The sequence below is a fragment of the Truncatella angustata genome, assembly GCF_020726525.1.
Source record: "Truncatella angustata strain MPI-SDFR-AT-0073 chromosome Unknown BKA67scaffold_3, whole genome shotgun sequence".
Classification (NCBI taxonomy): domain Eukaryota; kingdom Fungi; phylum Ascomycota; class Sordariomycetes; order Amphisphaeriales; family Sporocadaceae; genus Truncatella; species Truncatella angustata.
In genome coordinates, this window is record NW_025763383.1 from 828772 (window position 1) to 855911 (window position 27140).

The window sequence follows — 27140 nt, forward strand, 5'->3', positions numbered from 1 at the left end:
AAGAACCCGCCCGTTGCCGTGGCAGGCGATTCCAGCTGGTAGCTTGTGGTTTGTACTATAAGGGTCTCAATACCCGATTACAAGTTATATTCCTTCTTTTTGAAAGAGCCGCTCTTCTTTCGAAAAGGGGGCTGCTGAGGGATGCTGCCGAACAAAGAAAAAAGCGGAGTGGGATCTAGGACTAATCCAAAGTAGGCCTAGCCGGCACCTGGTTGCACGTCGCCGATTCGTCGAGCGTTACAGAGATGCATGGGAAAGGTGCCTCGATCCTCGCTTCTCGATTCTCGATTCTCGAAGCTTGAAAAGGACCTGAAGGGGCTGCTAGGCCTGCTAAGCCTGCACGTTGTGCATGGGACCGCGAACACCATGCTCCGTATACTCCACTATGTCAGGTTGGGTTAGTGCTAACCAGGAGGTGCTCATGTCGTGTGTCCATCCTGAATCTGACAAGTTGCAACATCATCGCCCTTTTGCATACCGTGGCACCTTTACTCGCACTGCTTTTGGGCGACGCCAAAGAGGCATGGACCTTTCTCTGTAATGATACTTGGTTTTTCCCGCGGTTCTTGTATAAGTACGTATTGTCTCTCGTCGCTCTGGCCTTGGGCAATGCTCTCTGCCCTCCCCCTACCCGTACCCGTCACCAAAGCTCCTTGACTCCTGGACCTAAGCTGCGCGCGCATTCACCCCAGCGGCTGGTCCGCGGTTTCCATCCAGCCTGCGCGCGCCCCCGTGCTGTGTAGTGATGAAGGAAGGGAAAAGCCGCGCATGATCGAGCGGCGTTTGAGGACGCGAGACATGCATTTATATTTGATGCTAACAATGATGCTTCCTAGTACTTTCGACCTTCGGCCTTGAATTTCCATCTTTTCTTTAATACTCGCCCTCATGGCCTCCAACACAGATACCCCCAGTGCATCGTGGCATCCTGCATTCATGCCGAACTCGGATGCAAAGTCGGATTGGAATTCCGCAAAACCTCAACAATTAGACTCAGAGCCAACTATAGACCAACCGCCACCGCAAGAGGCCGAGGAAGCTTCACCTCAGGAAATCCCCTCGGAAGCCACCACGATAGGCCCTGCGACCACCCACGATGGCGCCTTTCTCGACCAATTCGGACATGATGATGATCCTGAAGCGGGAGGCTGGGATCTCGAGAACCCTGGCCCCAGTCCGACATCAGCTTCGCCGGAACAAGACAAGGACGCGCAGGACCCTGATACTGCCGGCCCTGTCGATGAATCTCCATCGTATTCCTCGGAATCCCGCGCCCAAACCAAAGCGGCAAAGCACTCGAGTACCGTCTCCTTTGCACGAACAGTACCACATGAGATGAATTGGAACGACGATGACGATGCCGAGTGGAACCTGCAACGATCAGACACCGACCCATTCAAGTTCATGCCTCCGAACGAGCGGACCAACTCGTTTCCAGCTGTACCACCGCCCGAGCTGAGCTACGCAGATCTGGAGCAGCCTACATCACCTCCTGCAGCAACTCAAGCCCAGGAAATCATGCAGGAGCTGGAGCAACAAGCCCAACCGGATCTGACTCCTCAGCCCGATTTTCTGAAGACTTTCGATCATGTCGATGCAGAAGACCAACAAGAGTTGTTCCCAGTTGGTGGTGATATGATCGGTGCTGAAGAGGATGCTTCTGATGCTCGCTTCGAGGAGGGATTGCCGCTCATTCCTCAGGATGAACCACAGCTGAATGGAGAGGATGCAAAAGCTCCCTCCGACGGATTCGATGCCTCTTTTGCGGACGAGGCCGCAGGAGGTGATGACTTCTTTAGTCACTTACAAGACGGACAAAACCCGGAGGCCGAATTACTTGGTTCAAACCCAGCACTGCAACGGAAGGATACAAGTATGTTCACCAATATCGTAACCAGTGTCAGCAACAGCGACCCAGTGGGCCACCCATCCGATGATTTTGACGCATCCGAGTTGGGCACTCAAATCGACCCGGAGAGCGAAGAGCAGATCAGATCATCTCACGGGGACTCTAATGGAGATTTGAACAAGGAAGCGACTGCTACGGTAGCGGGAGAGTCGACAGACGTGGATGCAAAGTGGGCGGCCGCATTTGGGGACGACGAGGATTTCCTGCTGGAAGACTCAGAGACTAAGGAGCTAGATCCTGCAGCGTTTTTTGGTAGTGATGATGAGGGTTTCCTTGAAGACGAGGACGAAGAAGTTCCCACCGCCTCTGCTCCAGCGCAGGAGACTACTGGGGTCAATGGGAGATACACCCCAGCTGCTGTGCCAGCACAGACACAGCCAGTTTTGAATACATTCAACTCGGCCTCGAATGTCCCCCAAACACAACAGGCTTTCCCACCTCAATACGCTCCTATGGGCCCCAACCCACCGGCTACGATTCCGTATGGGGCACCACTACCGAAGCCAGAAGCGTCGAGAGCACAAAGTTTTGCGGACAAATCGAAGGGCGGCTATTCTTCACCGTACGACCTACCGATGGATGTTGTTCGTGTTCAGCCGAGACAGCGTAGCAGTATGCAGCAAGTCCCGCGTGCCAACGCGCCTTTGGCACCCCCTGCTGGTCCTGTTCGGTCTACAAGTCTGCATTCTCAGCCGCCACCGGCTTCCGCTGTCCCAGTATCTATGCCATCACCACCGTCGTCTAGTGGCTCGAATCTGCCCCTATCTGGTCTCAAACCAGCGCCTAAGCTGACCTCCAAGTCAAGCTTCTTCGAGGATCTGCCCATGAGCTCAAAGCCTCGGACTGCTACACGTCAGAACAGCCTACCTTCGCCGCAGCATCCCCCTTATGGCCAGCCTCCACAAGTCTCTCATCAAGGTCCTCAGCACGGTCTTCCTCAAACGTTATCAATGTCTCCGCCGGTGCAGCCTCAGGTCGGCATTGCCGGTCTGGTCGCCCCAGAGCGAAGCAGCCCATATGATGCAATGCATAATGGTCAAGCGCGCCCGAGTGCGCCCGCAACGACCCGTTATTCGCCTGCTCCAGCTCAAATGTCTACAGCCGCTGGCATGACCCCACCAGTGGCTGCCATAAGTCGCTATTCCCCTGCTCCTCCAAGCCGCTCGAACAGTGGTGCATATCCAGTCGTTTCACCCCCTGTTCTTGCTCACCAACCCAGAACGTCAAGTCCTCTGGCCCATTTCGAAGTCTCGCGAGAGAAGACATTTGCTGGTAGTGGCCAAGTGCCATCACTGACTCGGAGCGCCTCCTCTCAATATGAGCAACGTCTCACTAGGGTACCATCTTTGCCACCTACTCGAGAAGTTGAAGAGGATGGAACCAATGCATTGATGCAATCACCACCCCCCATGCAGCAATCTTCACGCTATAGCCCACAACAGGCTAGAAGAACGCCCCCACCGGTCACCTCACCTGCAACTACACTTTCTCCTCAGAAACATACCATCTCGAACTACGCACCTGTCTCACAGCCGGCTGTGCCTACACGGGAAGTCAGCTTTGTTCCTCCGCCTAGATCGCAGACACAATCTCCCGGTGCGCTCCATGGTCGTGCCCCTGTAAAAGTTATGCAGGCTTCCCCTCGGCCATCTTCAGCACATGGACCACTTTCCCCTCGACAAACCTCAGCAACGCAGTCTAGTCGCCCCGCTGTTACTCGTGCTCGAGGTATGTCGCAGGTTTTGAACTTGGTCCCGCCGACGGATGGCCGCGAACTTGATCCTTTACAAAGATGGAGAGGTGCTCCTTCCGTGTCCTGGGGTATCGGAGGTACTATGGTGACTTCCTTCCCCAAAGACATTCCCCGTTATGGCATGAACCAAGCACTTCCCATGATCCTTCGAAGCCCTGGGGAGGTCAAGCTCCAGCACATTAAGGACGTGCAGCCAATTGAGGACCGCCTTGCAAGATTCCCTGGGCCATTAAAAGGCAAGTCCAAGAAGAAGGAGACCGTTACTTGGCTGTCACAGGGGATTGAAAGCTTGGAGAAAGACTTGCCAAACGCTGCCTTTCAACAGTATATCTCACATGAGGACAAAAGATCCACTGAAAGAGTATTGCTATGGAAGATCCTTCGCGTTCTTATCGAGAACGACGGTACCCTTGAGGGTAATCCTACCGTAGAGAAGGCGGTGCGGACCGTGCTTTCTCCCGAACTCGATACCGGCGGTGACGAGTCAGAGGCCCCCACCGCGACTATGGCGGAGCTACAAGGAGCCCCATCTGGCATTGGCAACTTACAAACCGACGCGGTTGATTCATCGGCGCTTGAGCAGATTCGGAAGCATCTTCTTATCGGCGATCGTGAGAAAGGTGCTTGGGTTGCTGTTGATAAACGTCTTTGGGGCCATGCCATGCTCATTGCTAGCACTGTCCCGGGTGACTTGTATAAGCAGGTTAGTCAAGAGTTCATCAAAAAGGAAGTAAACCAGTCTGGTGGCGCCAATGAGTCACTTGCTGCGCTTTATGGCGTCCTTTCTGGAAACCACGAAGAATCGGTCGATGCACTTGTGCCAAGTCATGCCAGGGCAGGTCTACAATTGATGTCTACCTCCACGACTTCGGCCCAATCAACAGATGCGCTAGCTGGTCTGGACAAATGGCGTGAGACCTTGGGCTTAATCCTTAGTAACAGGAGTAACAACGATATTGTGGCCATCACATCGCTGGGCAATTTACTGTCTAGCTATGGCAGAGCCGAAGCCGCACATATTTGCTTCATGTTCGCTCGAAAGCATGCCGTTTTTGGTGGTTTGGACGATCCGAATGTCAACTTCGTTCTGGTTGGTGCCGACCATCGAAGTCAAGCCGACCAATTTGCCAAGGAACCCGAAGCTTTGCTACTGAGTGAAGTCTACGAGTTCGGCCTTGCGTTGGCTGGCTCCAACGCACAACAGAGCTGTCCCCATCTTGCTGCTTACAAGTTACAACATGCTATTACACTATCCGAGTACGGTGTTAGGGAGAAAGCTCTGGCTTACTGCGAGACGATAATGAACGCCATCGGAGCACAGACGAAGAGGTCACCCTACTACCATCCTATTTTGGAGTCGGCAGTAGCCGACCTTATGGGAAGACTGAAGCTGACGCCAAAGGAAGGGGGCTCTTCGTGGATACCAAAACCTAGCACTAGCTCTATGTGGGACAAGTTTAATAAGTTTGTTTCCGGTGATGACGTTCAGGCCTCCGGCCAAGCATCTCCCGGGGAGCCCGGAGCAGAGTCAGGACCATTTGCCCGTATCGCCGGCGGAACACCGACAATCAGCCGTTCCCCATCTGTCAACAATTTTGAGACATTCAGCGGTCCTTCGCCTGCCATTCCGGCTAACAGCACTTCATCACGATATGCCCCTATGGGTGGCCAGCGAGCAGTCTCTTATGATCCAAGCTCCAGTTATGCTTCAAGGACATCCATGGAACGATCTTCGGGCGAGTATCAACGTGGCTCTCTGGAGCTTCCTCGACCCGCTCAGGAGAGCCTGCCTCCAATATATGGTGGCTCATCTGTAGAGAGCCTCTCCACGGCTACTTTTGGTTACCAGCCTGCACCTACGGCACGGGCCAGCTCTGTGGCATCTTCCCAGCCCGTGTCAAACTATTCTCCCTACCAACCCACTGCTGCTCAGGAAGCGCCAGGCCACTCCCACATCCCCTATCAACCAGAGACACATGTGCCTGAGGCTCAACCAGAAATTGCCGTCAATAATGTTCCTGCCAATATTGGTTACGGTGGATACGAGCCTCCAGTGCTCAACACATTTGATAACTCGGCAGCGCAGGGAGAAGCTATGGACGAGAAAACGCCTACAGCGCCTTCCACAGGCAACAGTTGGGAACCCCCAAGCTTCCAGCCATACTCATACGAGCCGCCTACGTCGTACGAGCCTGATCCTGAGGGTGGGGAATCGGATACAGACAAACCGAAACCCAAGAAGAGCTTCATGGACGACGACGATGATTTCCCATCAATCAAGTCCGCTGCTCCTGCCACTTCCGAGGAGAAGTCAAAGGCCGAAAAGGACCGTGAGAACCAGGAGATGTTCCGGAAGGTAGCTGAGGAGGAGGGTAAGTCGTCATCTCTAAGTTTTATCCGGATCCACACTAACATGAATAACAGCCAAACGCGCTGCAGAAGGCAAGAGTCAGAAGAAAGGATGGCTTGGTGGCTGGTTTGGCGGTGCTAAAAAAGAGGCTGACATGTCCGCTCCTACTAACAAGCCCATCCGCGCAAAGCTCGGCGAGACTAGCAGCTTTATCTACGATCCTGATCAAAAACGCTGGGTGAACAAGAAGGCAGGCGCAGATGACACTCCCGCCAAAACGGCAACACCACCACCTCCACGCGCGAGTGGTACCCCTCCGCCAGGATCTAGTAGCAGTGCTCCGCCAATGAGTGCCCGTACGCCTCCACCTCCGGGTGGTCCTCCCATGGGAATGCCACGCAGTGTGAGCAACCTCAGCAAGATGGCATCAATGGATAACCTCAGGCCGGGACCTGCAATGGGGGGCACACCACCAATGGCGCGCAGTGTCAGCAATATTAGCAACATTAGTAACGGATCTGCCGACAGCAATGGTCCTCCCACTCTTGCCCCACCTGTCCCCAGTGGCCCTCCAAGCCGCCCGACTACTAGCCTTAGTAACGCCAGCAGTATCGACGATCTTTTAGGAGCTGCTGGACCAAGAACAAAGGGAGCCAAGAAGCCTCGAAAGAGCGGCCGGTATGTTGATGTTATGGCCAAATAAGCAGTAGAATTACTGCGAGTCATGGAGCAGTGTGATGAAATGGAGAACGCAGTGGTACAACACGGGACTGACTTCACTCAAGCAATTGAAAGAAGTGGAGAAGTTTAGTGGCGTATTTTGGCATGGTCAAGCTCTAGCTTCTGGAAGTACTGGCGCACTCCTTGAGTGACGTATCATGCAGCTTGTCGATCTCATAATGTGTCTTCTGGATGAAAGCATGATTGAATATGGATTAATATGGGAAACGATACAATAAACAAGATGGCATCGGTATAGGCATTTTAATTCCATCACCTGGAGTAGGGGAAGGAGCGTTGTATCATAGACTTACAATTTGTAATATGCACAAGCAGCGAACGGTCATCTAGCTGCCCTCTCTGTCTGATTGATATTTTCACAACTTGCTTCACGATGAACCTAGTGAATCCAATATTATCATATATCGTCATGCTATGTCTGTTTTTAACCACTCGTAATGCTACTGGAAATAAATGATCTAGCGATGTCGATCGATTTTGGTCATCGAAGCATGCACGAGAACGTTGAATCATGTAATACCTGTCCTGCCACTACAACTCAGTTCTTTGAGCAGTATGAGAGTAAAAATGATCACATAGATCATCGATAATATCCGTCATTGCGGCTCTCCTGCTTAATCTCTGTGATCCAGCGGTGGCCTGTCATCATCTCGGCCAGCAAACACAGTTGGCTGCAGAGATTGATCTTGCACCCACGGCCTGTCAATTCTTGCCAACGTTGATCCGCATCGCCTGGGACAGCAGCACCAGCATAGCGGATGCGCATTATGGTATACTTTTCTCTTTTGACGTACGTATAACTCATGTTTGTAAAAGACTGCAGCAAGTCATCACGAGTACTGCGGCTGATCTTGTCAAGGTCGCCAGTGTAATATGCAAGTCTCAGGACAGCCTTGAAACATTCCTTCTGAGGCAGCAAGGCTGTTGTGATGGCATCCGTGGCTAGACAGACAGCCCACTCGAACGCCGTTATGCTATCTTCGCTATTATATCGAGTATCGGGCTCCAGGACTCTGCTCGAGTCGGGAAGTTTGTGCATGTAGAAGTCGATGAAGTCCAGGTGCTGCTGCTCGATTGCGTCCTGCCAATGCGTGAACTTGGGTGTACATCCTGACTGTACGAGATAACGACAAGTCCGTGATGCCCCACCGTGGATGGCCTCCGTTAATAGCCCATCGTGAATTTGCTCTTCCTCATCGTCCAGCTCGTTGGTAGAGCTGGCCGGGACAAGTTCATCCAGCGAACGATTTGCAAAGTCGGGGTAGAAGGTTTGCGTGAAGATAAGGGTTTTATCGTCAGTGACAGCCTGGCGCGTGTTGTCGATAAGAAGCTTTGGAGATAGTGTGTCTTTTCTTTTGTGATACTGGAGAGTAGAGAGGCTATTTCGTGGAAGGCCCTGTCGAAGAGATTGCAAGATGATATCTTGATTCTGTAGATCGACTAGCTCCTTGATCACATTTGGTTGTAAAGTGCTGATGAGTTCAATGATGTCAGACATTAGATGATGTTTTTCAATCTTTTCCGATGCGATGGCGTCGTATAGTACCCTCCTCAAGCTCTTGCCGGATCTTCGATGGTACGTCCGTATCAGAAATGATATTAGTTTCATGTCTCCATACCTGAAAGAGATGGCAATCTGAGTACAACCGACCAGCAGTCCATTTTCTTGTTTTGCGAGGAACATAGCCGTATCAGTCATGCCATACAAGATGGAACGATCCAGTGCCCACGGAAGAGGGTGTGAGAACCAGTCGTCTCCTTTCTTGACGAAATCCCAGTTTGCTCCCCTTGTCCCGCGGAAGCGGACTTCATCGGATTGAGCTATTTGGGCAACCAACAACTCAACTACATCCCTCCGACCCAGACAGACCGCATGTAGCAATGGATTGTGTTCATAAAAACCCCAGTGGCCAACGAGGGCTTGCAGGTGGCTGCGCCTATATTCCTGTGCGGCCCACTTAAGCATGTCCAAATTGTCACAGGCTTCAATGCATCGTATAAAGAGAGGCTTCGGTCTAGGCTTAAGCCTCCATTCTTTTATATTCCCGTCAGATTCCAGATGTCAAGAAAAATACCGAGTTATGTCTCTTGCGTAGTTCATGTTCGGATTTTTTTAGTACGTTTGGTACATTTGATACTGCCTGTACTCTATTTCTCTCTCTTTCCACCGCCAACAGAGCGTTGCGTCAGCTTCGAATATATACCTAGTCCAGAGAGTCGTTCTTAGCGTCCTGCATACTGTCGCCAAATTGACAATGTCTCCTGTCATCTCCACTTGCTTATGAATAAGGAGCAGGATTTCTGTGGGCAGTTCGACGAGTTTCAGCATTTTATTAAGGGTGTCTTTGTATAGGTGAAGCCGTTATAATTCCAATTCTCGTACTTCTTGTGATAGAAGTAATGCTATCTTCGCCAGACTATTAATCTAGAGGAACGACTGTTTTATCAACGATATACTATGCCGTTCGAAGAAAGTGCTACTACGCCAGTACAAAGTATTTCTATCCGGATCACGTAATGAACGCTTTATTCTTAATCAGTCATGATCCTCGTTGTTATATGTCCTGTACCGGTCCTGTGAGTTGGGGTATTTTAAATGGGCGATGACTCTCACGACTATCGTGGGTAAAAGTGAGCCGGGGTTTGACAAAGAATTTTTTTTCAAGATTTCGTCACAAGGCTTACGATACTCAAAAATAAATTTAAATTGCTGTAAATGAAACAAGAACAATGTGGCCTAGCTCTCTGGAAAATGAGCTGCGGTTAGCGTTCCAGTCGTCAAGCTAGACCTGTTGATGAACAAACGGATTTGGAATGTCTGCGACCACGGGAGGGTTTTAGGTTATTCTAGCTTCTTTATAGAAACGCTTCAACATCTACGCCAAATATAACACCTTCCAGTAAACTCAGCAGGCACAATCACCTAGAAGACACTAGAGAAGTCATCAAGGAAAGAAGCACTTAGCACACTCAGAGTGTTAGCTTTTAAAGTGATTCAACAAATTCAAAAGAAGCATCCGGAGAATTACGTAGCTGATGAAGCTCCACCTAGTAAGAAGAGTCGACTGTATTAAGTTGTTCCGTAAGATCACTACGGAAGAGTGGGCGAAATAAGAGATACAATGCAATCTTATAAGCCTCAAGAAAGAGCCTTCAGTCAATGGTAACGGGAAACATGAGATTGATACAGCTTAGAACGAAGACAGCGTCGCGCATGGCCTTTCAGCAGGGCCACAAGCTAATTCAAGTAACGGACTATGTCAAAAGACGCAGTGAACAAGACGAATGCGAGGCTTTGCATCTGACCGATAAATTTATATACTAGCTTTCAAAGGCTCGAGAGGTTGTTTCAGATTGGCCTGTCACGAATGCTGGCTGACTCGATGAATGATGACAGTATAGACCCGGAAGCTTATCAGGGCGTGAACGTAAACTGGATCAAAAGACATACATGGGATGGCAACTGGGGGTTTCTGCCTGTTTGACAAGGAGCCACGGAAACTCTCAGAAGGACTATCTGCCATCGAAAGAAGCTCTAGCTTATCTCTAGCTTCTTACACCAGTTAATGTGGAATGGGACACAGATGATGAATTTGAAGTTAGATTTACACTCCGTAAGAGAAAGGCAAAAGTCTCAAGAGGTCGGTAGTAAGGCGACAACAGCGCAGGAAGATAACCCCACCAGGGTTGTAAACTCAACCAGCAGGCGGTATATTGGAAGGCAAGCCATCTTTCACTGATTCCTTCATGAAAATAACGAAACTATGACTAGTAACTAGCGAAGACGAGCAGAACTCAGAGTCACAAATTTGCCAATGATACAGCCTAAGAAGTCATAGGGATGTCCTTTTCATACACTGAAGCCAGCCATAAATGGAATCATGTACCCCGAGAACCTAATTGAAGACGTCTGGGATGTAGAGTCGTAGCCGAAACATAGGACCTGGCGAGCCAATTCCTGAGTGGTACCTTATCTGATGGAGGGGCTTCGTACTTTTAACCCTACTTTAACAGACGGATAAATAGAAGAGGGTGTGAGGCATACAAGAGAAGTGGCTGAGGAGACCAGAACATTCAGAAAACGACACTTGAAGGATTAGCTGCTTTGAAAGAAACAAAGGAAGCGAAGGTGATGGGCTGCGTAAGAGTCCATGAAGTTGTAAACACAGACTACTTTCTCAGGAAGGGCTAATTTACCTGGAAATTTGTGGCTCCGGTCGTAGGAGATTATCTAATTCTAGAGGGGGATATAAAGCAAAACTTGCACTTTAGTATCTACATTTTCGTTCGAATTGTCTAGAACTAACTGCAATCATTACTTGTGTATCATCCATTGGTTCTGAATTGCCTGATTTGCCTGGTATGCCGAAACTTGTGCTACCATTTACCGATGTCTACAGCGAACGACCAGACCAGTACTACGGCGCAATGGTTTGGAGTTTTAGGAGAATCAATTCTCCCTATTTGACTGAATGGAAATTGTTGAATACTACCTTTGGAGGATTTTACTTACATAGTAATCCACGCTCGATGAAGGTTCAAACTGCGGGTAGACATGGCCTGACGCCAATGCAATGCTTTATGTTCCAGTTTTCATGTCAAAGACGATGTTGCCGGCCCGTCACTGAGATAAATACTCCGTATTGCCCTGCACAAATGCCGATCATAATGTACTTAGTGGGTCTCGCCACAGGGGATTGGAAATTGTTAATGCCAAGCCACGCCGTTAGACACAACACTTCAGGGTTTCCTTTTGATTGGCTTCAATAATATATCTCAAACCACTATTTATCTCTATCATCTTACCTCTATCAGCATCTTTCAAACACTAGCTTCAATAAGGAGTTTGTGAGTGATATATATCAAGTCCCTCTCTCAATACTCCTTCCCTATATCGTACTAATTGTTTATTATATTTACTTTTTTTTACACTGTTAGCGACAGCGCCTTATCTGACCATATTCGCTCATTTGCAACCCAACAATATGCGTGTCGCAAGCAGAACTGCCCTTCTTTCAGCCGCCACTATGGCCAGAGCGGCTGATTGGTCGGGTTCTTATAAATTCGGCAACATGTTCTATACCGGCCCCACCGCCTCAGGCGTGCATATTGTCAAAGCTACATACTCTTTGATCCCACCTTCGACGCCATGTGGTTATGCCACTAGCGGTGGCAACGAGGAGCTCGCGCTGTGGATTGGCGTGCAAGACGACCCAACGAACCAGGACGTGATGCAAGAAAATTTCGTGCAAGTATACGCTATGATTATAGTCTAAATACATGTGCACACCTTTGAAGATGTAGCCGCTACATACAACGTCCCGCTCGAAGAGCTACCACTCCCACAAAGATTTAGTTAGACCAATGGCTAACACAACTTACTCATTTAGACAGCCCCTGCTAAACTGGGCGCCGAGCCAAAAGCAAACAGGCTGCGACACATCTGATAATACGGAGTGGTGTGTTGCAGCAAGCACGTACACGCCCGAGGGACAGAACGGGCAGACCTACGAACCGATTGCCGCGGGCGCGCAGCTCGACTTCGAGATCACGGTCGACGGCTCGGTCACCCAGAGCGTCTATGCCGACGGCAAGTTGATCTCGACGCAGACTGACAGCGAGGGCATGGTACCTGCCGTCTTCTATGGTGCCAACGAGTGCTATCTGCAGTCGTGCGGCACGCTCGACTCGTACTCGTGGACAAACATCACCGTCCAGCTTTCCGCTGCGGACAAGAACTACGGCAGTACCTTGTCTCTTACGAATGCGGTCAGTGACGGGTTTGCCACAGCCGATGGTGGTATCACCTGGACGAACGCTGCGATCACTCTGGAGAAGGACTATCTTTACACGGATAATGCAGAGCATGAGTGCACGAGTTCGTAGAAGCAGCCAGCCACTAGATATTGTACTGAGTTCACTACTATAAATAGTACCAAAATGCCCGCAAGCCACGTCATATGTTGTTCTGGGCTGTTCTACCTATATGAATATCGGCTACTCCCGTCTTGTGGAGAAGCATCATCGAGCTAATAAGACCTAATAACTATACTTGTATTTGAAACACATACAGCCTCTGCCCCCTTTACTTTACGAAATCAGAACACTCTGAAGTCAGGAGCTCTTGACAATGAGTATCCATACCAAGATTGCATGAGATGAATGCTGTTCTGCAGTGCTCGTCAATCGGCAAAGAAACAGCGGCAGTGGTATCAAGTGGGTACCTGCATTATTCCCATGTTCATGGACAACGAACGGCATTTCTAGCCGGTGCTATGAGGAGCCTCAACGAACGGCATCAAATAACAGTACACAGGAATGAGGCGCACAAATCGACTCATTGCGCGGCAGATTGCATTGCCCTTATATAACGCCCCGGTCTTTCTGATGAGGAGACCCCATACTTTGCTGCGGGGCGACGTGCGCGGGCCGCTGTCACACCCAAGCCCAGGTCTGGAATCAATCTAGATCAGGCATTGTGGAGATGAACCGATCCGTGGAATATAATAAGCTTTGTTTGACATTTATTTTCCGATCCGCTAGGCAGTGTCCGTCGCTCCGCGGTGTTTCGTCAGCCAGGGGGAAATGCATATGGGACGTATGGCATATAAGAATGAAGGAAAAGTCGTCTTGGTCGAATTGAGAATAGTCTCGGTAGTTATTCCAACAACAATAACATCATCAATAACAACAACAAGTTTCCAAAGTCAAAGCCACCATGAAGTCCACCACAGTCCTCGGTCTCGCGGCCGCAATCCTGCCTACCCTTACAGCGGCGTGGTCGCCTATGTCGCTCTTCCAGAGAGAGACTGCTGCTGCTGCTGCTGTTCCGGCCGTTCAGAAGCGAACTCTCGACCCTGCAACATCAAACACAAACAACACCTGTCCGGGAACCTACAACTGCTCAGGTGAATCCTACTTTGCCGCGCCTATCAGAACCGCAACTGCTAATGCTCTCAACACAGCCTCCAAGATCTCCAAGGCCATCCAGGCCGCTGAGTGCTCGCACAACACGCGTACCTCCTCGCAGACCTTTGCCGTTTTCGTGACTGACCACCAGTACGACTCGTCCCACGGCGCCCCTTACGGTACCTGCAGCGCGTACAGCTGCACGGTCCCGACCAGCGCCGAGATGACGGACTCGGACTCAGACTGCTGGACGTTCTTTTGGGACGACAGCGGCGCAGAGTCGGGCTTCGGCACCAACTGCATCCAGGACCCTTCGACGGGCGAGTGCGGCTGCGAGAACTCGGACGGAACTTTCGTAGCCGGCAGCGACAGCTGCACGTAGAGCGGTGCTGGACGAAAAAGGTCTGCTCTAGGCGCATGGGTTATTCGAGTAGAGATAGGGGGCCTGGCCCAGATCATTGTTAAAATTGTAGAAAACAAGACAAAAAATGTTAAAACATCCCATTGGACTTTGTTAGCTCGGTGGCGTATCAATGACTATATCGTTGTAACTGATGGGTGTCCTGGGAGGTCACATGAGGAAACCATCTTTGAATCAGCCAGCAGTGGAGATTTCTTATCGAGCCCACAAGTCACAGAACGAGGGCTATTGACCGAATATAGTAGGCATTTATTCCAAATATAACGGTTTGCTCTGAGCCAATTCGCGTATCTGGATCGGAACTAGAATACGATTAGCTGAAGGAGACGATAATCTACAACATCGAACTCGTACCGACGATGAACTGGAAATGATGGACAACCAGGATCCTTCACTAGCAAGTTGGTATCCGGGGATTTAAATAACACTTTATACTGCAATAATGCTGTCTACAATTATTCCCTATTCGTTAAGCGTGGCAAACAGGCGTCCAGTACACTTCATAAACCGTTGGACCTTCTTCAAAAACACATCGCGAAAATCAGACTTCGGGGGGGTTAGGGGAATGAGCTTTTCCACTTGCAATTCGGGACTTGGGGGTGGTGCTGGGGGCACTTTGTATTGCTTACGCCGAGGTTCTGCAAGTTTCGCCATTTCTGCCGCTGAACGATCGTTCATCTGAGGTGCCTAGATCAGATACCCCTGCTTCTGCAAAGCGGAGCCTATGGTTCGTGTCTGAACTTCGAGCTGAACATGATTTTTGTGCTTTTCGGAAGCCGCAGTGGCACTCTTAACAATTTTATGGGCAGACAACTGTAAATGTGTCCGAGCGTGTTCCGTCCAAGCTTCGGTCGGTACGTTGGCCTGTCCTTCATTTGGCAACGTTGCAGAGACGGCTCTTACCCAGGGGTGAATGGCATACTGGATAGTGAAGACCCGTCTGTCATTGCTGTACTTAGTATTACTGTCTTCATTCGCACGCATTTCGAATCCTGGTTCGTTGTAGTAAGGGTTTTCGCAAAAGATCATTGATTGGATAGACACAACCAGTTGCAAAATCGTAGATTTGTCCGGTTGCCAGGGCTCTCCTTGCCAGGTGCCCAGCAGAGAGAGACAGACTGTATACGTGTCAGAGATATTCAAGTCGCAATGGCTCCAACTGACCTTTACCATCCTCATACAAGTTGGGATTGAAGCGAATCTTTCCACCACCTGTGGTCTTGAAATGCATCATCGGTGCCACTATGGGGTACTGAAGCGGACAAAACAAGTCGAACTCAAATAAACCATACTCGTAAGGTGTGCCTTCCGGGCCAATGATGAGAACCTTCATGACGTCCAGACGCGAGCTCCCATGATGGATGAAGATGCCCTCGGGTAGCGAGGTCTTAAGCGTAGATATCTCACGAATAAGGCGTTTCATTCTACCCTTGGGCGGCGGTTTGCCTTGTACGGCCATGGCCTGGTTGGCGAAGTAATGATTACGCAAAATATGCTCATCATCAAGTTCCTGCACAGCATGATCCTGGTGAAACTTGAACCAATCAGTAATCATTGGATTCTTTCCTTTCCCTTCGTCGATGTCCATAACATCAGTGCCATGCTGAAGCTGTCGAGAGTTAATATCATGAAGCGCAGATATCTGGACTGCCTTCTCGACCCATGATAGTTCTTCCTTCTCCGATTGGCTCTCAAATTCTTGTGGGTTCTGCCGAGCATGCTGAAGCATCGTGCGGCCTTGTTTTGCGAGACGTGAAAGTATTTCGGTCATAGGCTTGCCAGTATCCTTGGCCGTGGTTTTCTTTCCTGCTCGCCCAGCAATATCGAAAGAGACAGAGATCGTGGTGCCCCATTTTGTAAACAAATGCCGTTCCTCATACACAAGACCCGAAGTTGCGTAGTGGTTACCAAGAACATTGACGAAATTTAAAACAGCATCGTACACGCTTCTTTGCTTCGATATTTCCTCAATGGAGTCATTGCTCAACAATGTCGCAGCTTTGGCCATTAATGGACTGCGGGCCAGCATGGTATGGAGATGAATGGGTGGCGTTGAGTCCATCATGCCCGGCTCCGGAGATTCAAGTGTTGGCAATAATGCTGTCATTAATCGAAAATACGCCTCTTGGGTTACCTCTTCCCTAGAATCTGCCGGCTTTCGATTGGTAGGTTTTGAGATTTTGTGTCTAGCGAACGGAATATAGTGGCCACTTCCGTAGCCGGTACCTTTAGCAGTGGCTGAAGCTCTGTGGGTACGGGGCCGATTGGCCGCGTCTTTAAGTGCATCTTGAACAGCGCGGGGATCTGGGACCAAGGGGCGGCGTGGTCTGAGCTTGTTTGTCACGGTTTCGCGTAACGATATTTGTGCGGGTTGATCCCATCCACACGCCAGAGCCCAGACAGCGAACTCTCTTCCAGCTTCGCAGCAAATATTCAGAGAAAAGCTCATACCTCCTATCGTGCTTACGATTTCCCATGGATTGGCTGTTCGAATCGCCGACCTACAACCCGGGCAGGTCACCGTCGTGCAGTAGCTACTACCAGGACACGGGAGACCACATAATATCCGATTTGTAGGAGCGGCTACCCACTTGCGAGTCATCTTCGGTATCTCATCTGGACGCAGCGAGTGTTTCTTACCACAGCCGGCGCATGGAATGGATAGGGACGTCGTGTATTGCCTCAGTTGCTCTAGGTTCATCTTTTCATCAGCTGGGATGTTAGCCACGTCCCCTTCGTCCTCGTTAGAAACGTAGGTGGCCGAGGTGGTTGAGTGATCGAGGTCCATTCCATTCGAGCGGTTCGTTGAATCGTGAAAGCTAGCGGATGGCGAGTGGATCTGATTGGAAGCTGTTGGGAAAAGGTCATTGCTGTTAGCCGGAAGGCCCAGGTATTCACTGGTAAGCTCAGGCGCTTGCGCGGCCTCATGGTCGAACTGTTGCTGAAGCTGTTTGGCGAATTCGGCATCCTCTTCCGCTTGGCGTGCAGTTTCGTAGATGTAGTCCTCAATAAAGGCTTCATCTATCTCGAAATCGATCGCGGGGTCATATTCACATGCATTCGGTAAATTCGTGGAGTAGAAAGGCACAGACAAAGTTCCGGTTTCTTCTGTTGACGGAGGTGAGAACGACGAGGAGAGGGATGGGTATGGAGTGTCTGTGTTGCCCATATTGACAGTATCAGACCAGTTTGTCAAGGATGTTGGTTTCATGTGATGGGATGGCGGTGTGGGGTTTAAAATCGCTCCTGACGGCTTCTGTTTTGATGGTGTAGGTGCCATTATGCCGTAGGTGTTGTAGGCGGCAGCAGCACTCGAAGCTGCTGGTACGAAGGGCGGAAGGCAACTTTGAGTTTGTGGCGAGGGGAGAGGTGACCCAAATGTGAAAGGTGCAAGAATACTTATGTGGGTATTGCCGGTGTTGTTCGATACGTTGGTGGTATCGATATCCTCGCGTTGTCTGTGTGGTGTGGTGCCAACACCGAGCGGTTGCCCGCAAGGCTTATATGAATGCATGTCAAGGCAAAACGACGAAATACTCAGGCATGCGTCAGTATTTTCCCCTCGGTCGAGAATACACCATGCGTTGGTGGAAACTGAGAGACACGTCAGTCGAGTCTTTTGATGATTGTCTTGTGTATTTGCTTCTTTTTCAAAGGTTGAACAATTGCACAAAATAATCAGTTGGAGAAAACAAAATCTAGTGTCAGGACTGGAATCCATATGGAATAAGGTGGTGGGATGAATGAGAGAGCATGGAATAACCAAACTCGGCATCAAGAATATTGATCATGTGCCTAGTTGGTTTGAGACTGATAATGATAGTGTTTCGAAATCGAGTCGGGTCAAGAGGTGAGAAGGAGAATGTTTCATAGGTACCTTGAGCGAAAGTAGAAGTAAAAAGTGTGGTTAAAGTATCGCCGGTAACTCTCAATAGTTGAGGAGTTTATCCACTTGATGTGAACAGAATCCGTGGCCAGGCAAGCATAGACTCGACGAAGGTTGTCAGCCTTCTGCGTTCGTTTCCACGTAATTGCAATCGCAGTACTCCGACTTTTGAGGAAGAGGTCACAGTAGTCTAGAATGGAGCTAGAACAGGCACCTAACCTAAACCTTGATGTGCGAATCGCAGTTGTTAAGGTTGTTTTGTTTGTGTGAGAAATACTGTAGTGTTTCAACCAATGTGAAATATGGGCAATCTTTTTGTACTCGTGTAACTTTTGACGGGCTGTAACCAACAGATTCCAAATGCCCAGCCGCAAGAAATGCCGAATCCTAGGTGAATACCGAGACCAGATTACGAGCAATGATTCCCTTCAATCGACTGGATCACGATTGTCCTTAGCCTGAGAGCCTGAGGCATATATTGAGTGCCAACTCGTCTGGCTAGGAGGCAAGATACACGATTGTTGGCCCGCTTAACCTCAGCACGGCTTGCCTAAAGCATGGCTGATAATACCAAAGATCTGAGCGATAGGAATGATAAGAGATAGAAAATAGTAAGATTTTGTAACCCCGCTGGAAAGTATGGGTGAGCCCAGGTATTTCATGAATGAGCAGCCCAACTTCCAATTGGAATGTGTCTTGCTACCATGGGCGGACAACCAACGGTGGTGGTTAGCCTAAGGTATTCACGTGGTAAGTCCGAACTCTTGCGACCTCACAACAGCAGGGCGTGCACTTGTTAAATGTGATCCCCGAGCCACGCGACTGTCGTACCACTGGAAAGTCGCTGGGATTGGGTAGAAGATGGCTACATGACACCCAGGCAGCTCAGCAGCATTTACATGAGTCAGGTGGGGTTGTTTTGGTTGTCCTACCATTCATGCCAACTATTAGACCTTGGTCAGTGTGGTTGAAAGCTACAGGTGCTTGTGCACTCGTGACGATTTGCTCTTGAAACTTGATCGGATTAGAAATACGATGTGAAAGTAAAGACTGGTACTGTATCCTACGATGTTATATGTACAGTGAATGATGGACAGGTTACTTCTCCTAAAACCGGTGCTGTGCAGCTCTTGGTTTTTAACCAGACTTGCAGCTTCGGTCCTCGTGCGAAGCGGGGTACGCTCACAGCGGGTGATATGCTGAACGGAGTGCCACCAGAAACGCGGGCCATGCCAGAAAAGTAATATATTGAGGAGAATACGAACGAGACGACAAGTGGATTGAATTCGGCTTGATGACACCGACTAAAGAAACATGCACTTGAAGCCCAATGTAGAGACAGAGATGAATACTCACTCTACATACCCACTCAGCAAATGCTCTACATATTTTGGGAAATCCAAATTTTGCTTTCACTTCTCGTCTGATGTCGTGCCACGCACTGTTGGTCATTGGCAGATTTAGCTAAGAGGGACTTCTCTTCCAGTCTTGTTGCTTTCCCTGACAGCCTCGATGATCTTCAGGACCTCGCTTGCCTGAGCTGCGGGGACAGGAACATCCTCCTCCTTGCCACTAGCTATCGACGCCGCCAGAAGTCTATAGAACTCTTTGTAGGTAGGTGGCTTTACTGTCGGGTAGCTCTGCTCCTTTGTCTTTCCATCCTCGCCGAGCGTTGTAAGCTTGCCTGCCCAGTCGGCCGGCTCGACGCCAAAGTTTTCGTCCAGGGGCGAGCGGCTATTTGGTTTTCCTGCATTGAAATCCTTCAATTCAGGCTCCTGAGTGTCCAAATTAAACTTATGGTAGCTTCCCTTGGTTCCCCGAATCCAAAATCGTGGCTGTTGCGATTCAACACTCAGGACACCGATGCGCACGAGCACCACTAGGCCGTTGTTGTAAAATAGCTGTACTGTCGCACTATCGGTCTCGTCCTCCGGTGCCTTAATAACTCCATCTCTTGTGTTTACAAACTTGGCAAAAACACTGGCAGGCTTGCCAAAGAGGGCATACACCTGGTCAATCAAGTGTGTGCCAAGATCATACAGCATACCACCGCCCTCACTCATCTTGGTAGTAGCCTTCCAGTTGGTCGGCTTCTCAGCCCTATATCTGTCGAAGTGGGTCTCAAACTCTACAATTCTTCCCAGAGTCCCATCCTGAATCAACTTCTTAACAGTTGCGTAGTCAGCGTCCCAGCGACGGTTCTGGTAGACGCATAGCACGCGTTTGTTGTCTCTTGCAATAGCAACTAACTTGTCTGCCTCAGCTGCAGTCGGCACGAAGGGCTTTTCGCAAAGAACATGCTTGCCAGCTTTGAGGGCCTTACTGGCAAGCTCGAAATGCGTGGGGGGTGTGGTGGACAAGACGACTAGATCGAGCTCGGGATCCGCCAGAAAGCTATCGTAGGTAGTGTGATGCTTGAGATCTGGGTAATCTGAAGGCGCTGAATCGGTGGGTTTGGGCGATCGTTGAAGAATGGAGTGAAGCTTCAACAAAGGTGTCACCTTCACGAAGGGAATATGAAAGACCTTGGCGGACATTCTGCGCTCCAAAGTCAGCTTTCATGTCGGTAGGTAAAGCTATTCACGGTACTTACCCATATCCCACAACTCCGACATTGAACGTTTTACTAGCCATATTGGTTGTGTGAAGAGTGGCAATGGACAGGCAAGTTGGTCAATGTGCAGACAACCCTTCGCAAATATCAATCTTCGCTTCAAGTTTGATTGAGCACCGTGAATTATATAGCACGTGATGTACAGTTGTATAGCTATTATTTATAAGCATAAATGACTCTCTCGCCGAAGCTAATAAGTACTCCGCACCGGCGCTTCAGCGGGCACATCGTGAGGTCTGCGGGGCATTGGGGTTGGTCAAACAACCCCACCATGACGAGCTCCAGGGAAGGTCCTCCCGAAGCTGAAGTGCTTGATTTCGTAACGCGATTTACTGATAAGGTTGTCTACTGGCAGTAAAGTTCGGCGAGATCTTACCTTCTTGGCTTACGGCTCGGGAAACAGTCGAGCTCAAGCAGAGATGTGAAAAGGGGGTCCTTGGAAAACAGGGCCGTTGAAGGCGAGAACGACCCAGGTGGAAAGTTTGCTCTGCTCAGGTGGCATGATGTCATTTTCCGTGGTCCAATCTCCAGGGCAGCTGTGTGATTGAGGACAACCCCATGGCAATTTTTTGGAATGCCTGCAGAGGTCATCGCCTACTGCAAACCAGTGACTGCAGACCAGATGAGTGTACGGTGCGCTCTGGCACACACAGACGTGGGTGAGTCTGAGCGATGTGGTATGTCGACAATCAAGTATGATAAAGCTCAGAAGCTTTGACGACAGCTCAGCCGCAGATCTGGAGGAATTGCAATGGATTTGATTGGTTGTTCATCATGTAGCGTGGGCCCCCTGACACCCATGGTTATGTTATCGGGACTTTTTTTTCCATCTGTTCGCTGATTACTGCATCACGATCTCAACTCCTCTCGCAAAGCATCTTTACGCAATGCACTGAAACCCTTGGCCACAATATGGGCCGGTCACGAACTCATCAAAAAGCAGTTTGAAATTGAAGAACGAAGGCCGCGACGCATATCGTATCGTGTGCGCGAATAGTTCGCGACACCACCATGCGGTATTGCTTGCACCACACGCTTAGCTATCTTTCAGCATAATGGCTGCGATTCGCTCCAAGCTAGGATATGGACTTGTTCCAGGTCTGATTCGTCATTTCTCCGCGACAGCGCGACGTCTCGAGCTTCGCGATGTTTCGGACCTACCCAACCGTATCTTACCGAGATTCAATAACTCTCCGACTTCATCGTTGCTTGCCTTGGAATGGCCAGAGCCCCCTCGCAATGTCTTGATTGTGCCGAAGCTACATGCGCCAAACGTCATAACCTCAGTCATCGAGTTCGTGAGGCACATCAACGCGGAATACCCGAAAATCAACTTCATATTTGAGCACCGCATAGCTTCGACAATTCACGGGTCACTGCCGTTCCCAATTTATACTTCCCACCCAACATATTTTCCGCCCAAGATAGACATGGTCGCAACCCTCGGAGGTGATGGAACCATCCTGCGAGCTGCGAGCCTGTTCAGTCTGCACACTAGTGTGCCTCCAATCTTGTCCTTCAGTATGGGCACTTTGGGATTCCTGGGCGAATGGAAATTCGAAGAGTATAAACGTGCGTGGAGGGAGGTCTATATGAGTGGAAGTCGTGTAGCAGTGAGCGATCTGCAAGGGCCTCATACTCAGGTTGCGAACGGGCGGCAAGTCGAGCTCGAGGAGATCCAGAACGATGCGTGGGCAAGCATGAAAGGCAAAAACATGGGTGCCACACGAACAAGCAAGATCCTGCTCCGGCATCGCCTCAAAGTTGGAGTTTACGACGCTAACGGCGTCAATATCAATGAGCATCTGATGCCCACATCGACCGCCACTCTGGACCAACCTTTGCCCCCTGTCCCTCCGGCAACGAAAGAGCTATCGAAATCAGGGGAACCAGTCACTCCTGACGTGCATGCCATCAATGAACTGGTCATCCATCGTGGTCCAAATCCCCATCTCGCCATCGTTGATGTGTACGTCGGGAATCGGTATTTCACCGAGGCCGTTGCCGATGGATTCCTCATCAGTACGCCGACAGGATCAACGGCATACTCGCTCTCGGCCGGCGGAACCATCATCCATCCCCTGACCAAGTCGATGCTTCTGACCCCTATTTGCGCGCGAACTTTGAGCTTCCGTCATATATGCTTACCATTGAACAAGAAGGTCGTACTGAAGGTGAGCAAGAAGAATCGTGGTCGCGAGCTCGAGGTCAGCATTGACGGCAAGAGGAGAGCTGGTGTCACTATTGGTATGGAGATCCGTGTCACCGGTGAGCTTGTTGCACCGGACTTTTCAAGTGGGACCTGGGTTGGGGGAGTACCATGCGTGGTTAGAAGCAGCGGCCAGGGTGATGAAGGAGATGATGACGATGGCTGGGTAGGAGGGCTCAATGAAAGGCTCAAATTCAATTACCCCGTGGGTTGAGGGGATTAGCAACGAATACGGAATTGTGTATATAAGCTGGGAGGGTCTTGGATGGACAACGTGGAATTGGGTAGTTTGTTTCCCTACAAGCATTATACGGTGTTGGGTCATTCAAATATGTTTCATAGTACTAAAGATACCCACTTGTGTAACTTCTCACAATCAGTTTCATCTAAGAGTTGCTTAGAAGTCTTTGAGCTCTGCATGTCATGTTTCAGTTGATTCTGGTCGAGGTTAGGTTCCGACTTAGGAGTAGCATTGATTAAAAGCATCAAGCAGCCATAAAAGATACACATTTCCATGTACTGGCGAAGTAAAAGAGCAAATAGCAAACGTGGTTTGCACATGAACGGAGCCATCCTATCTTGAAAAGCTCATATCTGAGCAGGCTCTTAAATCGTACGAAGACCCTTCACTTTTTTTCTTTCTTCTTTTTTCCTCTCTGTTGTTGTAGCTGTGGCCTGGGGCTCAGTGCTTGGGATTCATGAAACTTGCTTTGTTGCAGCTCCATCCTTTGTTGGGAATGATGGACAGTAACTCGGAAATGAACACAGCCCAGAAACTACGAGTGCGGAATTTACGAACATAGGGTTTTTATTTTCTGATTCCGCCTTTTTGAGAGTGTTTTGCACCTTGAGTCATCACCTAGATTTTCTTGGACCACATCCCAAAGGGACCTGGGCGGAGGGCTACGGCATCGTGCTTCTCCCCTCAAATTTGCCTTCCGATTCTATGTCTTTGTTCCACGAGTTTCACTGGATACTGTATACATGCGGGATCATCCAATACCTTCAGTTGGCGGCCCCGCAAAATATGACACTTAATGCTAATCACCATGATCCCTTAAACCTCGGGCGGAGTTTGACGAGGGGGGCATCCACTCTGGAGCTCACAAACTTTGTGAATTTCTCTGCTGGGTTTACCAGAGTTACAGCCGGATGGCGAAAATTGTTCTGCAGCTATAACACAAGGGCTGGGGTATCAACATCCAGGAGAAGAAGTGGAAGTCGGCCCTGTGGAGTTTTAACAAGGCCCTCAGGCCATCGTTACACTCGCTTGAGGCGCTCAAACTCGGTATGCACACCGAAGATGTTTATAGTCACTCGATTTGTATGTTCAGTTCGAGTCTGGCGAGTAAGAGGCGGCCTACGAATCACTGCCGGCGATCAAACAACCTCACGGAACATACTAGCGCGGGAGGGTTCCCGGAAACTCGGGTCGATCATGATTGTCGCTATGGACAGCAGCAATGTACCAGACTTTAGAGATGATAACAACAAGGAATATGTCCCAGTCAAATAACCGAACATTGCAATATGATACCGTCGACACTATTAAAGCACGAGGACGGAGTTCTCGGAGAAGGCTCTGATATAAGCCCCGAAATGCTTGCATTGACTAGCAGACGATGCCAAACTGGTGGTCTCTCTTGAACTCATCGCCATTACCAGGAGAAGTATAGTCGAATGAGACAACTTAAAAAAGACCGAACCCCGATTGTATTGTTGGAGGATACGCGGGCCATCAGATGGCAATACAATTTTAGTCATGTGCACAGGAAACTTTGTTGTAGCTAAGGCCGTGAATCGAATTCGCTCAGCAATATTGGCTGAGCAGAGTAATGAACGTGAAAGACACCCGTCAGTATTCACAACGTGCTAATTCATCAATTGTTTTGAGTCCATGGTACAAAAATCACTACTAAAATTTTCTCAACAAGAGTCTTAGTAGACGACGAAGAACCAATTACAGTCAGCCCAAGGAATGTGCCTTGTTGAAACTCTCACGCATTCGAATGTGTATGGCTCCCACTCATGACTGTGGAGCTGGGTCTTCTGGCAAATGACTTCAATGACTGTTGCTGGTAGAACGTCTAAACAAGTGGGTGCAACGGGAGGCATTCAGGTGGAAGCATGAGTCATTTCAGCGTGACTTGATATTTACAAACAGCATGTCGTAGCACCGCAAAACTGATATAGAATATTTATACATGCAACGCATAATTCAGCATTCTAGGGCGCCCGCAGGCTCAAGAAGTAGAAGCCCCGGCGAATGCAAAAAGGTTGGCCTGCTCAGAAACATTCCATAGTTGGCAGTGAGGGTTCATTTCAAGGCATGCATAACGTAATCTGTGATAGAATTCTCAAAACACCTAAGCTAAGCCTGTTCAGTAAACAATTCTTGAATGGAGCATCCCTCTAGAACCGAACGCCGCTGCCATGTAAACATAACCTCGTGGTATCATTCGTCTTCCAAGTGCCCCTCTCCATTTACCGTGCTGGGACCTCTGGCTCCAGCACCTTCCTCCGATGACCTGTTGGCTTCACCGCCCCTAGGATGCTCGTTAGAAGCACAACCCAAATACCTTGACTTCACCTAAAAGCCACGAATGTGGTACAGCGTCTGTAAAATGATTCTGAAAATGAGACCGAATGCGCCAAGTGCGACAAAGATCTTGAGAAACTCCCACCAATACTTCGTTCGCACTTGGGTCTCAATATGACCCTTGATACCGGCACCGTTGGCGGGGAAGCGACCTGTAGAGATGTACTGCTCCATGAGCTCATCCTTCTCATACCAACGATCCTGCAACCAATTCCCGAACGCCTTTTCATCGTCGAGGGGCATCTCTGCCAGGGCAAAACGGCGCCAGTAGAAATTTACAGACTTTGGAGGCCGTCCGCGGAAGAAAGTGCTACCTAGGGTGAAGTACTCTTCGCCGTATCCGCCGCGGCTGGCAGTTCGTTAATGCAAATATCCTGCAATGGCAAAGGTCAAAACTTACGGAACGCCTTCATAGGCCACAGTGCAGTCGTAGACATAGTCGACAGTTCCTTTGAGCTCATTCAAACAGAAGAAAGTGCCGGTACTACGAGGTAACAAGACGTGTTTCGCATCCTTGACACCAGTCTTCTCGGCCCATTTGGCTGACTTGACTCTGCCGTTGTCGGAAAGGTTGGTGCCCTCTGGGAAAAGGAGTAGCCACATGGGAAGTAAGTGCTTTTTGCCATCTAGGCCTGTGATCTTCTTCTTGAGCTTTCCCAATCGGTGGGCTAGACGTGGTTGATCTGTGGCCATTTTCCGTGACATGAAGATGAATCCGAAGAACATGCATCCTGGCCCTATTATGGGAATCCACTTCAGAGACTCTTTCAATATGATATATAGGTGGCCGTGCATAGCGGGGACGTTGGTGTAGCCAACCCACCAAAGATACAACCAATCCGTGTATATCTGGTTATTTCGCCATTAGTCTCACTGCGTTTGGTCCTGTCATGGCAAGTGCTTCATACCTGGTGGTTAGCGATCATGACCATGCGCTCCGGGAAAGCACACTCTATCCTGCCATCTGGGGTCAAGCTGAGCTGACCGGCCACGGAGGTATCGCCGCTGACTCTTATCAGAGTCGGTGCCCACCAGTGGGTCATGGTGGTGGCGAGAAGACCGAAGGACTGTTTCGTCAGTGCCATGTAGGCGTAGTACAGGTCGCGATTTATCCAATATAACGGCGCAGCGATAAACTGCGTGATGTGTATGCTGGTGTAACTATCAGTCATTAATGTCACCTCTTTTTCAAACGTGGAATTCTTACACTACACATGCGCTCGTGAAATAAACGGCGAATGTGAGTGCCCGCAATGCTGAGTAGATAGGACCGTGTTTGGCCTTGCCAGAGGGATGTTCTTGCACCGGTATGTCATCTTTGGGCCCGGTTATACCAGCTGCCAGACTCGGGGCCGGCACGTCCTTTGCGGCCGGTCTTTGACGGAGCTCGCTTGTCGCCATGGCTGCGGAGTGCTCAGATGATCGGTCGCCGCTCGAGACGGGTCGTGTCGGTCGCAAGACTTGGACAGCAAAACAGCTAGCTCTTAGGGGCAGCAGGCACGCTGGTCGGGACTGGAAGATATCAAGGTCGAACGATGAAGGGTGATGAGGAGGGGTCGATCTAGAATAAGTCAGGTTATCTGTCTATGGTCTTTTGTCTCATGGTCGACTTCAAGCACATGGTCAGCAAGGCAGACCAGACCGTATGCGCCTGTCGCGTGCTTCGCCCTGACACTTGCCAAGGAGTACACCATCAAGCTGCATGCGGGACGCGGGATGTGATAAGAGAGGGCTGCTACGGAGGGGCTT

The 27140-nt window shown here is 49.7% G+C and overlaps 8 protein-coding genes across 8 annotated transcripts; 4 read left to right on the forward strand and 4 right to left on the reverse strand.

The window, feature by feature from the left end:
- Window positions 1-888: 888 nt before the first annotated feature.
- On the forward strand, window positions 889-6715 carry BKA67DRAFT_515071 (Sec23-binding domain of Sec16-domain-containing protein; the record flags this gene model as incomplete). The annotated part of the gene is made up of 2 exons (XM_046097698.1): window positions 889-6034; window positions 6087-6715. 2 exons carry the CDS (start codon window positions 889-891, stop codon window positions 6713-6715), a joined length of 5775 nt encoding a protein of 1924 aa, XP_045959437.1.
- Window positions 6716-7333: 618 nt separating this feature from the next.
- Window positions 7334-8719, reverse strand: BKA67DRAFT_675192 (uncharacterized protein; the record flags this gene model as incomplete). The annotated part of the gene is made up of 1 exon (XM_046108777.1): window positions 7334-8719. The coding sequence occupies one exon, from the start codon at window positions 8717-8719 to the stop codon at window positions 7334-7336; it is 1386 nt and encodes a 461-aa protein (XP_045959438.1).
- Window positions 8720-11780: 3061 nt separating this feature from the next.
- Window positions 11781-12639, forward strand: BKA67DRAFT_657128 (uncharacterized protein; the record flags this gene model as incomplete). The annotated part of the gene is made up of 2 exons (XM_046107063.1): window positions 11781-12005; window positions 12148-12639. The coding sequence occupies 2 exons, from the start codon at window positions 11781-11783 to the stop codon at window positions 12637-12639; spliced, it is 717 nt and encodes a 238-aa protein (XP_045959439.1).
- Window positions 12640-13129: 490 nt separating this feature from the next.
- BKA67DRAFT_228075 (uncharacterized protein) lies at window positions 13130-14396 on the forward strand. Its single transcript, XM_046095613.1, has one exon. The coding sequence runs from the start codon at window positions 13472-13474 to the stop codon at window positions 14042-14044; it is 573 nt and encodes a 190-aa protein (XP_045959440.1). The 5' UTR covers window positions 13130-13471; the 3' UTR covers window positions 14045-14396.
- A 374-nt stretch (window positions 14397-14770) lies between these two features.
- Window positions 14771-17597, reverse strand: BKA67DRAFT_690006 (uncharacterized protein; the record flags this gene model as incomplete). The annotated part of the gene is made up of 2 exons (XM_046109120.1): window positions 14771-15201; window positions 15254-17597. The coding sequence occupies 2 exons, from the start codon at window positions 17595-17597 to the stop codon at window positions 14771-14773; spliced, it is 2775 nt and encodes a 924-aa protein (XP_045959441.1).
- Window positions 17598-19429: 1832 nt separating this feature from the next.
- On the reverse strand, window positions 19430-20603 carry BKA67DRAFT_657131 (oxidoreductase; the record flags this gene model as incomplete). The annotated part of the gene is made up of 2 exons (XM_046107064.1): window positions 19430-20507; window positions 20563-20603. 2 exons carry the CDS (start codon window positions 20601-20603, stop codon window positions 19430-19432), a joined length of 1119 nt encoding a protein of 372 aa, XP_045959442.1.
- Window positions 20604-21232: 629 nt separating this feature from the next.
- On the forward strand, window positions 21233-23297 carry BKA67DRAFT_228084 (mitochondrial NADH kinase). The gene has a single exon (XM_046095614.1). The coding sequence runs from the start codon at window positions 21639-21641 to the stop codon at window positions 23004-23006; it is 1368 nt and encodes a 455-aa protein (XP_045959443.1). The 5' UTR covers window positions 21233-21638; the 3' UTR covers window positions 23007-23297.
- Window positions 23298-25295: 1998 nt separating this feature from the next.
- Window positions 25296-26936, reverse strand: BKA67DRAFT_228244 (acyltransferase-domain-containing protein). Its single transcript, XM_046095615.1, has 4 exons — window positions 26599-26936; window positions 26300-26543; window positions 25792-26240; window positions 25296-25740 (listed from the first exon to the last, which is right to left on the reverse strand). Exons 1-4 carry the CDS (start codon window positions 26790-26792, stop codon window positions 25383-25385), a joined length of 1245 nt encoding a protein of 414 aa, XP_045959444.1. The 5' UTR covers window positions 26793-26936; the 3' UTR covers window positions 25296-25382.
- Window positions 26937-27140: the final 204 nt, after the last annotated feature.

What these genes read in the sequence shown, in the direction of transcription:
- BKA67DRAFT_228075 (XM_046095613.1), top strand. Translation starts at nt 13,472, where the DNA reads ATGAAGTCCACCACAGTCCTCGGTCTCGCGGCCGCAATCCTGCCTACC.
- BKA67DRAFT_228084 (XM_046095614.1), top strand. Translation starts at nt 21,639, where the DNA reads ATGGCTGCGATTCGCTCCAAGCTAGGATATGGACTTGTTCCAGGTCTG.
- BKA67DRAFT_228244 (XM_046095615.1), bottom strand. Translation starts at nt 26,792, where the DNA reads ATGGCGACAAGCGAGCTCCGTCAAAGACCGGCCGCAAAGGACGTGCCG. An exon ending in TCATGATCGCTAACCACCAG is followed by an intron (nt 26,241 to 26,299) that starts GTATGAAGCACT and finishes CGAAATAACCAG; the next exon opens with ATATACACGGATTGGTTGTA. An exon ending in GTGGCCTATGAAGGCGTTCC is followed by an intron (nt 25,741 to 25,791) that starts GTAAGTTTTGAC and finishes ACGAACTGCCAG; the next exon opens with CCGCGGCGGATACGGCGAAG.